Source organism: Onychostruthus taczanowskii, unplaced genomic scaffold (genome assembly GCF_017590055.1).
Source record: "Onychostruthus taczanowskii isolate IOZ18803 unplaced genomic scaffold, ASM1759005v1 scaffold14, whole genome shotgun sequence".
Lineage (NCBI taxonomy): Eukaryota > Metazoa > Chordata > Aves > Passeriformes > Passeridae > Onychostruthus > Onychostruthus taczanowskii.
This window is the reverse complement of record NW_024498573.1, coordinates 1144735-1157366: the sequence shown is the minus strand read 5'-3', so window position 1 is coordinate 1157366 and position 12632 is coordinate 1144735. Positions and strand designations below refer to the sequence as shown.

Here is a 12632-nt window from a genome sequence, read left to right as displayed (position 1 = left end):
GGATGTCCCGGGGCGGGGGCGGCGCGGCCCCGGTGCTGCCTGGCGCTTCCCGGCGCCCCCCGCGCGCCGCCGCCGCCCCGATCACGTGACGCGCGGGGAGAAAACCACGTGACCCCGGCGGAGCGCGAGCGCGCAGGGGGCGTGGCCAGGGCCCGGCCCCGCCTCCCTCGCGCGGCGGCGGCGGGAGAGTCGCGCGGCGCCCCCTGGCGGCGGCGAGCGGGACGCGGAGCCCCGGGCCCGGAGCCGAAGGGGTTAACGAGGGCAGCCCGGGAAGCGGCACGGTTAACGGGGCTTTTACAAAACCAAACACTCCTCATCCGCCAGCACGGCTCGTGGGAGGCACCGGCAGATGGACAGCTCCGGCCAGGCTCGGGGAATACTCTGTAAAATGCCAACACAGAGACAAAGTAGCCAGAAAAGGCAGGAAGGGAAAAAAAAAAAAAACCAGTACAAACATTGTATTTGAAACTAAATTAAACAAAAAAATCTTGATACAGAAGGCCTTCCGGCCGGAGAACTTCCTGGGGAGCAGTCCTGCCCCTCTGTGAGGGAATGCCAGGGCAGCTCCGGCTGAAACCTGCTCACAAACACCACAAATATTTCAGATATTTGCAGTAAGCCTCAAGGTAGCAACTAGTGTTTAATAATCGATTCACTTTCCCGTTGAATGGCACATTCACTCCACAAGACTTGAACACCTTTCTGGTAGTTTTATTTACAGCCTGCAGCGTGTTCTGTAAAACACAGGAGTGGTCAGACAGACACACATCATGGGGATTTTCAAACATTTAAATAAGTACAGTTTATTCCAAAGTAAGTCTACACACTACTCTTTCCATAAAAAATATAAAAAATAGTTTAGTAACTGTATTTAACCTAAACCAAGATACTTGAGAATTCTTCCACAAGTGATGCCCCCTCCCCAAAAGGGCACTCCAACAATAAGAAATTCAGGAGAATGCATCACCAAATAGAACACTAACAGCAACTGCTTCAATCCACCAGAAAACCAAACAATTCCCACTCTGCATCCAGCAATCCCTGTTCTGCAGCGAGTTTGGATCTGCTTTTGTGGGGTTTGCACTCACTTGCTTCTCCAGGACCATTCCCACAATCAAAGAATGACTGGATTCCTGCAGATTGGAGTCAAAGAATGACTGGATTCCTGCAGATTGGAGTCAAAAAATGACTGGATTCCTGCAGATTGGAGTCAAAGAAGGACTGGATTCCTTCAGACTGGAGTCAAAAAATGACTGGATTCCTGCAGATTGGAGTCAAAGAATGACTGGATTCCTGCAGACTGGAGTCAAAGAATGACTGGATTCCTGCAGATTGCCACTCAGCACAGCCTGGCCATCCTGCATTCACACATTCCTTGGGAAACACATCCAGAGGGGAACACTTTCCTTTGAGACCTTCACTTCAGGGAGTCTCTGTTTTACTGAGCATCCAGAGAGAGCAGTGCCCAGTTGTGTTTGTAATTAATTCTCTGGTTTTGCTGCCCATTTAACAGATGGGAATATTCTGCTGGAGCCCTGCAGAACACCCACTCCAGCCCTTGTCTCTGGGGTACACTGAATTTACAAAAAAAAGGCACAAAGATGAAACTCCTGAAGCAGCAGCAGCCCCGATTCCCCGAGCTGCTGCCCTCCAAACCAGCCCTGTGTCTCAGCAAACACCTCCAACACACAGCCAAGCACACGGGGCAGCACAAGCACAGGGACAAACCAACACAGCTCAGCTGGGTGCTGCAGTGAGGACTGCACCTGGAAGCATCAGGAAAAGCCACTGGAACACAAGCTCAGCAGCACAGAACCCGATTGTCACCAGCGAGGTGGGAGGATCTGGGTGGGACACGTTGTGCATTCAGGTTCAACAATGCCACAGCTCCACAGCAGCACTGAAAAACTTCTGCTTTTAACAGTTTAGAGGATTTTTCTCAATGGAAGTGAAGCTGTCATTAACAGAGGAACAGTACATGATGCACAGCATAATCTGCAACAAAAAAAAAAAAAAAAAGCTTTTGCTTTCCAGCATGTGAACATCCAGGTTTAGCTGCTACAGGACTTTAGCTCTTATAAACAAATCTGATGATAGAATTTTTTTTTTTTTGGGAGCTAAAAAAGTAAAATCTTCCGTAAAAGGATAAACCACAAAAATACTCTCTCATTAAGTCTCACGTGCCATTTAATCCCTTCCATGTCCTATGAACAACTATGCAGAACACTAAGAAATGGGAGCAGGAGAAATGTTGACCACTGAGTGCTTGGCAGCCGTGTGCTCCAGCCCTGGCAGGGCAGTGTCACTCACTCCACACCAGTCCTGCACCTCCCCAGCTATTTCTTCTTCTTCTTCTTTGGGGGCTCATCCTCAGAGCTGCTGTCTGTGCTGCTGCTGCTGCTGCTGCTGGAGGAGCTGGAATCCGACTCGAAGTCGGAGGAGGAGGAAGAGCTGCTGGAGGAGGGGGAGGAGGAGGAGGAGTTGCTGTCCTCACTGTCACTGTCCGAGGAGGAGGAGGAGGAGGAAGAGGAGTCCTCGCTGTCGGAGGAGGAGTCGCTGGCTGAGCTGTCACTGCTGCTGCTGCTGGAACTGGTCACACTCTTGGACCTGAGAGAGAACAAAGAGCTGAGCACAGCCCTGCCAAGCCCCTCACACACAGAGTGCTCCCTCTGCTCTGTCGCAATAATCCAAAGATCAATTATTTGCCTTGAAAATTTCCACACCTCACCACGGAAATTTCCAGGCCTCACCACCTAGGATGAATCCCTGTGCCCTCCCCTGGGTCAGTGGATTTTGGCCATTTGAGCCACGGCAGAGTGGCCCCAGGGTGTGACACAGCCCACAGGACAGCAGGGAGGGAAAGCTGCCCAGGATTCCTGGCCCTGAGCAGGGGCTTTGCTGGCCTGGCTGCCCTGAAGCAGCCAAGCCCTGGGGAAAATGAGCCAGGCTCAGTCCCTGCCTCACCACTGCAACGGGGAAATTCTGCCACTGCAAGAGCCAGGGGAGGTTCCAGCAGAGATTTCACCGAGGCCAGAGCTGTTCCCAGCAAAAACTGTTCTTAGATTACTCTTGGCAGAGGAACCCAAAGTACCTGCCACTACAGGATGCTCGTGTTTTCCAGGTGGAGGAGAAGGGTGGAAACAATCCAAGGTTAAGACAGAATGATGAACACAGCAGAGGATTTCTGTATGCTCTGCACTTTTTTTTCATGCTCAGCCCTTCCTGGGGCCATTGTTCTCAAGACCAATGTCTCTGATTTAAGGGGGTGATATAAATTCCAAGAAAGTACAATTCAATTCTCCCAGAGATCTTTTCCTGAAGTACAAGACACTGATTCACCTCCTTCCCACCAAAGTCAATCAAAGAGCATCCAAAAATATAAATTATGATAATGCAGAATCTTGTTTCCATTAGAAAATGAATGCAGTATTTTTTATCAGAGGGTTTGGTGCAATGTAACAGCTCAGGAAGTGCCTGTGTTAAGGTTATTGAAGAGTGTGAGGCTTTTTCATCATATCAGCCCTGTCAGCTGACAAATGTGGGTGTGGATTAAGCCACAAAGCACTGAAGTTTTTATAATACATCTGTAATCTGCAGTCTCTGTGTGCAGACACAACGACTGTTCACTACTGATAAATCCATAAGGGCTGCTCAAACACTGACTTGTCTGGGGAATAAAACAGCACTAAGATGAGCAAAATACAAAATATGGGAGTAGCACTTTCAATCTGAGCAGTTCCATGAGATGGGCAGGAATGAGAGGATCTCCTGACTGACTCTGAACTTGCTTTTCCTGATCACCTTTCACAGAATCCATAGCAGCAACCCATGGACATCCAGTGTTTAGGTTTATTCCAAAACCCACTCCCAGAAACATCAGGATATTGCACTTAAAGCTGCCTCTCCCAGGGGAAACAGGCAGGAACTTGTTCTGAGGGGAGGCAACACGTGGGCTGCTGGTGCTGACAGCAGGAGGATGGAGATGGGGACAGGTAAAACTCAAAATACCATCTGGGAGAGTGACAGTGCAGAGCCTGCAGGCTGGTGGTCTCAGATTGTGGGGTCTATCACACCTCTGGAAAGCACAGAATTTTAAAAGCAGGTACCATTCATCCTCCTCAGGACAAGTTTCCAAGAGCTCATCTCTGGTTCTGTGCCCCTGTGAGGGCCAAGTGCTGTTGGAGCCCAGGCTGTGCCCCCAGGCTGGCACCCTGCTCTGACACCCCAGGGCTTTCCAGTGCCACTGACATCCAAAAGCCACAACTGTGGGCACAGCTGGGGCCTGAGGAGAGCAGGGAAGGAGCAGGGAAGGAAGGAGCAGGGAATTCAGGCATTCTGGGTGGGACACAGGCCAAGGAGCACCTGGAAGGTGGCTCTGTCACCTGAGGTCACAGGGCTCTGCAGCAGCTGCTCTGCCTCAGCCTGTTTTTCTGGTTAGGCCTGAGCTCCCTTATTAGTGTTTATATCAAAACAAACACACTCTGTGGAAAAGGTTCGTGCTCCTTCTGCCAGAACCCAAATTTTTACAGCTTTATTTTAAATCTGAACTTATAAATATGCTGCACTGTCCACATTTAATTCTTCCCATGTTATAATAAAAATCTAAATAGCAAACTGACTGGAAAGGAATTTATATTGATGGATTATTCTGGGCTTGCATAGAAGCAGGAGAATAACTCAAATCTACAAGACTTTTAAAATCTCAAGGAAAAAGTGCCCAAACCACCCCCTTCCCCATGAACCCTTTAGCTCTGTCCATTCTTGCACTGGTTTGGAGCTCAAACACTCTGTAAATAATTATGCCAGCAAAGGCTGCAGTGTCTGAGGAAGCTGAGGCAGGAAGAGGCCTGAGCTGCCCAGCTCAAAACCAGTAAATTCATGATCTCACCAGTCCTGAGCAAGTCCAGCAATAAATTGGCACTTCTGGGAAAGCAGCCTTTGCTAGAACACACTGAGGCAGCCCAGCATTGCAATAAAGCCCATTCCACAGGACAGCCTGGAATAAAGAACACTTTAAAGATCTGCTCTGCCTTATTTACTGCCTGCCACACACAGCAAAGGCCTGGCCTTTAAACACCTCCTGAAAACTGGCTTAGGTCACACTGAGGGACACAGGAGTGACACTAAAGGGGAAGAGAAGCTGGGCTGGTACTGCACAGACATTCCCTGGTGTAAAACACCCATTCCAGGAGTGTTACAGCCACAGTTCTGGCTGTTCCTCCTTTCCATCTGCTAAGAAAGCAAATTCCCAGGTAAACATTAATGCAAGGTAAAGTACAAACAAAGTCAAAAGAGTTCCTGGCTCCAGCCAGGACGTGGAGAGGGCCAGGGTCATTGCCTGGATTTTGCTTCAGCTGGGGATCAAGGGGGTTTTGTTTGGTTTTGGGGTTGAGTTTTTTAAGATGTTTTATTTCATCCTCTAGACAAAGCTTGAGAGAGAGAACTGGCAGGAGAAGGGAATGAAAAGAGCAGAAGCAATGAGAGACCAGAACCCCCTGTGCCAGTCTTGTTTCAGAGACTCCTGAGGGACTCTGAGGCAGAAATGGGAAGAATTTTATTCCTACAGCAAGATCATGCAGGGGGAGGAAAACCAGCAGGGAGAAAAACAGAGAATAAAATTGAGATATTTTGGACAGGGAGGAGTAGAAATTCTCCAGATGCCTGTCAGACAAAAGCTGTAACAGCCTCAAAGCAGTACAACCAAAACTTATTGCAAAGCCCCTTCCCAAAGTCCTGCTGAACAGCCAGGGCAGGGCCAGCCCCACCAGTCCCCACATACCTTTTTTTCTTGGTCTTCTTTTCTGCAGCACTTTCTGCAGTGCTAATTAAGGGAGGAAAAATAATGGCTTTGATTAATGCAATAGGAAAATGAAATAAATAGCAGCACACTGAGGCTGAGTTTAATGTTCAAAGGGCACTGGGCAGCTCAGTCCTTTGCAAAGCAGAGCAAAACCCACAGCCAGGGGAGGAAAACCCAGCAGTTCACCCCTAATTTTCTGTGCTATTTGTGCTCTGCTCTCCCCTTTGGATCATTCTGTATGGACAGCAGGAGCTGGGATGTGAAAGGCACAGGAGAAAAGGATACAAAGAAGTTGTGTGTAACTCTACTTAGCAATAAGTGAATTGATTGAAATCAAGGGTAAAAGCTTGACTTAGCCTGCAGCTTTCACATTTCTTTCAAGTACAAAAAGAAACAGAAAAGTCCATTTATATTGATGCTTTCCAGCTGTGTGTCTGTCAGATTCCCAAGTGTTCATCCCCTCACACAGTTTTAGTGGTGCCACACAAGAAAGTTCTTTGTGTGCCACCAGAAAAATGAGATTTCTGCAATTTTTTATTTTCACACACAAGGCATGCAAACATTATCAGCACACAGGGGTTCTCCCCACTCCCCACGCTCTCCTGTGGGCAAGGGGAAGACTCTGACATTCAGATTCCAACCCCTGCCATCCATATTTACATTCCTAAGGCCTCAGACCCTCTGCAGGTAAGCAGGGGGTTCCCAGGTAGGAGGAGTCACTGTGAGAACAGAATTCAACCCCAAATCACCTCTGAGGAGACAGGACCTAGCTCAGGGAGTGCCTCCCCCTCATGTGTGAGGTGAGGGTTACTCAACAGTTATCCAGGAGCTCCTACTGTGCTCAGGCCAGACCTGCTCTGGACACTCCCTCCCTAAACTGAGGCATAAACCCAGCTCAGGGCTGGGCTCAGAGCTCCAACACCCCCAGGAATGAGCATTCCCTCAGCTCCCTGCTCGAGGCTGGCAGGCACTGGGGGCTCACTGACACCTCCAGAGGGACCACCAGAATCGTGGGGCCAACACCAGGCAAGCACAGGGAGCTGGAACAACTGGAAAAGGCATTCATGCTGGAAAAGCCTGGATGAAGTTATCAGAGGTAAATATTGACCTTTTTAGGCTGGGTTTTGCCTTCTGGTTAATGATTCCTGTGTGGCTTTTTAAAGGTGGTGACACAGGCTGTCCAAAGCAGAACTCTGGGAGACCCAACTTCTCCAACAGCAAGGAGAACCTCCCAAAGCAAGTGCCACAAAAAGCACAAGTGTGACTCAGGAAGTTGTTTTTCCATGAAGGAAAAGCTTCATCCTTGGAAGTGCAGCCCTGGCAGCTGAGGGACAGGATCCTCCTGGCACAGCTGAGGAGCTCCTGGTGCCAGAAGCCCTGGGAATGCAGCCCCAGGTTTAAGTGCAGATTAAACACTGCTCCCACCTGGGGATGGCTCAGCCTTCCTTTCTCAAGAGGATTTTTCCCAGCACCTGCCCCAAACCTCCTTGTGTGCCAGACTGGCCAGTCCTGTAACTCCCACACAGTGATCCCACACTTAGGCTCAAGCCCAAGGACAGGACAAGGAATTTCACCTTCAATTCACCATCCTCCAGTGGTAACCTGCAGAACCCCCAAGAAAAGGGGCAGAAAAGCAACAAGGAAATAATCTGAGCCTCAAACTTAGCCTAAAAATCTTGAGTCTCTGAAGAGACTGCCTCCAAATGGAGCCAAGTGTCAGAGTCCAAGCACTGCTGCTCTATCTACAACACTGGGTGACTCTAATTACTTCACAATTACTCACTGGATGAGAATTAATTTCAAAATCAATCACTTTACATCACTCAATCTGATGAGTCTCCACTGCAGGCAGGGTTTCAGCTGTGACTCAGAACTGCTGCAGGGCTGGAGCCCAAGGAGCCCTGCCTGTGCCACCAGCAGGGACAAAAGCTGGGAATGCTGTCCCCACCTCCCATCCCGGCAGGGGCAGTGCCTGAGGACACGGGGCCAGAGCCTCAGGGATTCCAGGTGCAAGGAGTGGCACTGGGAGTGACCCTGTCCCTCTGCAGCTCCCAAAACCCAACTGGAGTGGCAGAAAAGACCCTGGCTCATGGAACTGCATGGAAACTGAGGTGCTGCATTACTTTTGCTTGTTAAAGCAATTATTAACCTGGGGGGAAGCAGTAAAGTACTCCCAGGGCAAAGGGGAAAGGAAATCAGGTGCCACAGGCAAGCTCTGTTCAGGTTTCTCTGCTCCTTCCCCCTTCTGGGCTGTCACAAGAGGAAATAATTGTGCAATTCAGGGAGCTGTTTTCACTTGATGCTTGAGTTTAAGCTGATAACCCAGCTCTCCCTCAGCTGTCTGAGCCCTGCAGCTCCCAGGGGCAGCAGGAGCAGCTGGGCCAGGTTTAACTGCAGCTCTGAGCAGCAGATCTGGACACAGGGAAGAATTGCTGCTTTGCTGGAAATAAATCCACAGCTCTCACTGCCTGGGCAGCACAGAAACAACAAACCAAGCAACCAAGGAATTCAGGAAACTGCTCCACTACCAAAAGGGCTCCAACTGACTGAACTTTGGGTCAGTGCACAGCTTTTGTTTCAGACAGGCCAAAAGAGTTTTAAATGTATTTCAGATGAGCAGGTGTTGATGAAATTAAAACATTGATTTGAATTCTCTGGACCTGAGTGGACATATTTCACCCAACACACAGATCAGCTCTAACATTAAATCAAGCACACATTCCACAGTCTGGAGGGAAAGATCACAGAAGATGTTCTGGGACAACATCTTTTATTTCAATCACAAACCAGACATTTCATCTTGCCAGTCTTACCTCTGTTGCAGCAGGAGCTGCTTTTCTTTCTCCTTAAGGATTTTGGCCAGCTGAGCTGTCCTTGAAGGCCTGTGCAGGTATTTTCTCTTCCCTTTACATTCATAGGTCCAGTGGCCAAACTCTAAACACTTCTGACACCTCACATGCTGCTTGTTTGCCTCCCTAGAAAAATGCAGAATTGCTTAAGTAACTCATTCCAGGTCTGCTCTACCCTCTACTAAAAAACAGTTAGTTTTTTATCATGCAGCTTTAATCAAGCTATGATTAAACCAGATGTTCACAGGTTTTCTTTTGCATCAGGACATGGGCAGTAACCCCAAGTAAACACAGAATTCAGGCACACAGATCTTCATTAATTAAAACACTATCACACTGCTCACTTTGTGCTATCCAACAGCTGCAGGTGGTTCTGGCTTCAGAGAAATCACTGAAGTTCTGGTTTAGAACACAGAGCATTTCCAGTTCCTGCAGTTCCTGAAATGTAACACCCAAGTCCCAAACTGCCCAACTCTCACCCAGAGCCCAGGACTCTCTGAGAGGCTCCCAGGCTCCCCAAAAAGCTCCACTGGGAGCTGGTAAAGCCTGGCACAAAGTTTATCTTTGGGACAATCAGATTCCTGCTCCTCCTGTGCAGAGTGACTCCAGGCAGACCTCCCTGGCTGCCCCATCCCAAACACCTGCAGCAGCAGGGACACTTCACCCTCCATTCCAGGGCTCTGCTAAAATCCCACGGGCGTTTTTAGACATCAGGGAAGGGAAAAACTCCTGGAATGTTTCATGCTGAAGCTCTGCAAAGCTGTTCTGCCTCCTGTCCCAGCTGCTCTCCTCCTTCACAAAGGAGGGAACTCACCCAGCCCAGGAGCTGCCCAAGGTCACAGCCAAAATTAGTCCTGAGCTCAGGGCTCCCTGCCACTGCTGTCCCTTCCTGCCACCTGCAGTTCTTGCTCCAAGCACTAAAACATGAATTTTTCAAGGCCAGCCCATCTGAACTCTCTGAAAGTGCAGGGGGCTGCTCTAGGAAGCCCCCAGGCCCATGTGAGGACGAGGTGACAGTCCAGCAGGGAGCATTTCCCCTCTGCCAGCCAGGCTGGGAATTGCTTCTCCCTCAGCTTGAGCCACCACTCTGTGCCAGTTCCTGCAGGGAGCCTTGTGCTGAGCATTCCTCCCTGTCTCAATGCAGAGCACTGGGCTCCATCCTCAGGCCTTAGACTCAGCTAAAGCAGCACAAAAACCTGATTAAACTCCCACCTGCAGAGCACAATGAACCTGGCCTTGGGCAGGAACCAGAACATCTGGGAATGAGCAGGAAAGGCTCTGCCTCTGCCCCCTGGCCTCAGCAGGTAAATCAGCAGTGATGGCTCCCCCTCCTCCTCCTCAGCACAAACACAAAGCCGTGTTTGTCCCCTCAGCCCCTCCCCAGGAGCAGCCCCAGAGCTGGGGCTGCAGAACTGCGCCCCCCAGCAGGCAGCTCCGTGGAGATAAAGGGGTCAGGAGAAAACCCCAAAGCCAAGAGAGCTGAGAGGGGAACAGCAGCCCTGCTCAGCAGCTGCACATCACAAAAGCACAGAGCACTGACGAGCCTGGCACTAATGAAGGGCACAGAACTGGAGGAAACTCTGGGCAGGGGTCAGCGACCCCAGGCCTGGAGCAGAGGGACAGCTCAGCACAGACCCAGCAAGCACAAAGACATCAAAGCTAAAAACGAGTCCTCAACTCCAATAAAACAGCAAAAAGAACAAGTGTTCCAGGAGCACTTTGGAACCCCGAGTTACTTTTCACTGGAAAATAGAAAAGAAATTATTGCTAGATCACAAAGAAATCGACCACATTCTGCACACTGTGGTTGGGCAAAACACCCACAGCCCAAAAACTGAAACAAATAAACTAATTTAAGGAAAAAAAAACCAACACCCAAACCAACAAAGAGCTGAAAAACCAATGCCAGCACCCCAGGGGGCTGGGACACACATTTCCTGCACAAAAAAAAAAACCAAAAACGTGGTTTTCAAAAACCCCACAGCCCAAAAACTGAAACAAATAAACTAATTTAAGGAAAAAAAACAACACCCAAACCAACAAAGAGCTGAAAAACCAATGCCAGCACCCCAGGGGGCTGGGACACACATTTCCTGCACAAAAAAACCCCCAAAAGCGTGGTTTCCTCGCTCCAGGGCTCTGCAATCGGATCCCCCCGGCGCTGAGGGAATTCCTGGACTGCAACACCCCCGGCTGAGCAAGAGCGCTCGGCTTTTCCCTGCCTTCCCGACAGCTCCGCAAACTCCTCACGACAGCATCAACCTGGAGGTTTCTGTTCCACGTCTGTACCGCTGGGTCTGCGGTGAGAGCAGGGAAATGACCCCGGGCGCCGCTCCCAACGCTCCCCCGGCCAACAGCTCCCTCAGCCTCTACACGCCGCTCTCGCGGGACGAGCCCCGGCGGTGCAGGACACCCGAGGCCGCCACCGTTTCGCCCCCGCCGTGTTTTGGGGCGGTTTCCCCGCGGCCGAGCTGCGCCCCCTCCCGGGACACGGCGCGGAGGCCGCAGAGCGCCGGGAAAACGCCTGGCGCCGCGGCCCCAGCAGCGCCCGCCGCTCCTCAGCCCGAGCCCGCCCCGCGCGGCGCCCCCGGTCCCACTCACGCTTGTCGGCGGGCAATCAGCCGGTGCATGGGCGTCGCCATCTTAACGGCCTGGCCGGAAGTGAGTCTGCCGCGGGGCATGCCGGGACATGCGGCCCTGTGGGCAGAGCACGGCCGCCATAGAGAGAGTCCTCCGGGGTCATAGAGAATTAGACCTCCAGGGACATAGAGAGTAAGACCTCCTGGACCATAGAGAGAGTCCTCCGGCGGCCAGAGCGGCAGCGCCCGCCGGCCTGCACACTCTCTCTCGCCCCTGCCGCTCCCACAATGTCATTGCAGCGCCCTGTCCCGGTCCCTTTTCGTGTCCCTGTCCCTGTCCCGTCCCGGATACTTTGAGGTTTGTTCAGTGGGCAGTCATCCAGCTCTGATGGTTTAATTTGGAAAGCCGTGTTATCTAATTCTCTCTCAGGTTTGATGGAATGCTATGAAACCAGAAGAAAAGGAAATGTGTCATTTTAATGTTGATTTCCCTGCAAATTGCTGACCTGAGGGAAGCGATGGAAACGGCTGCTGGGAACTGCTGGCAGCACAGGGAGGTGGGATTTTGGAGAGCTGTGGTTCAGAGCTTGGCTGCAGGTCCCTCAGCGGATCACAACCCCTCTCGTGTTTGGCTATCCCAGAATAGTCTGGTGAACCTCAGGTGGGCTGACGTGTGAGGGCTATTCCCAGCAGCCCGAGGAAGAGCCGGTGACAGGCAGCAGCCGGGGGTTATTTCAAGCCCACATTCGCGGTGGTGTTTGGCCGGCGTTAATGGATTCCCAGACTGAGCTGGGACTGCTCTAGGACAAACAACTTAATATCTGGGGGCTGCAGGCTGGGGTCAGGAGAGCCCCCTGCCCTGAGTGAAGCCCGGGCTGGATCTCTGAGGAACGCAGAGCGGCCCTCTCCCCCAGCTCCCTGCCAGCCCAGGGTCACCCCGGGGCACCCAGATCCCCTCTGGCACCGGGCTCTGCTCCCTGGCTCCCTCTGGAAAAGCCGGGTGAAAAACCCAACAGGGAGCTGGGCTGCACATTCCCCAGGCGGGGCAGCAGCCAGGGCAGGACCTTGGCAGCCTGTGCTGCGCTCAGGGGATGCCTGAGGGGCTGCAGGGCACAGAGGCTGGGCAGAGTTCAGGAATAAAGCAGGGATTTATTAAAAACCTTCCCAGGACACACCTGGGGCAGTGCAGGAGCCCGGCCGTGGCTCCACCCCAGGTGGACTCCTGGCCACGAGTTCTCACTCTTTGATCAGTTTTGGTTTTTCTCACTCTTTGATCAGTTTTGGTTTTTCTCACTCTTTGATCAGTTTTGGTTTTTCTCACTCTTTGATCAGTTTTGGTTTTTCTCACTCTTTGATCAGTTTTGGTCCATTCCATACTGGGGTTCAGTGTCCCATTCCAGCTCC

At 51.2% G+C, this 12632-nt stretch overlaps 1 protein-coding gene across 2 annotated transcripts; it reads right to left on the bottom strand.

Moving 5' to 3' along the window:
• Positions 1-503: 503 nt before the first annotated feature.
• Positions 504-11322, bottom strand: ZCCHC10 (zinc finger CCHC-type containing 10). Of its 2 annotated transcripts, XM_041397995.1 has the most exons (4): positions 11251-11322; positions 8614-8775; positions 5780-5821; positions 506-2607 (listed from the first exon to the last, which is right to left on the bottom strand). In XM_041397995.1, exons 1-4 carry the CDS (start codon positions 11289-11291, stop codon positions 2337-2339), a joined length of 516 nt encoding a protein of 171 aa, XP_041253929.1. In that variant the 5' UTR covers positions 11292-11322; the 3' UTR covers positions 506-2336. The 2 variants fall into 2 exon arrangements, with proteins under 2 accessions (XP_041253930.1, XP_041253929.1); XM_041397996.1 differs by lacking the exon at positions 5780-5821 and having other exon boundaries at positions 504-2607.
• Between the last annotated feature and the right edge of the window lie 1310 nt (positions 11323-12632).

Bases quoted from the DNA above. Each gene is read 5' to 3' on its own strand.
- ZCCHC10 (XM_041397995.1), bottom strand. From the start codon at position 11,291: ATGGCGACGCCCATGCACCGGCTGATTGCCCGCCGACAAGC. The intron at 8,776-11,250 runs GTGAGTGGGACC...GCATTTTTCTAG, and splicing joins CTGATTGCCCGCCGACAAGC to GGAGGCAAACAAGCAGCATG. The intron at 5,822-8,613 runs GTAAGACTGGCA...TCCCTTAATTAG, and splicing joins CAGCTCCTGCTGCAACAGAG to CACTGCAGAAAGTGCTGCAG.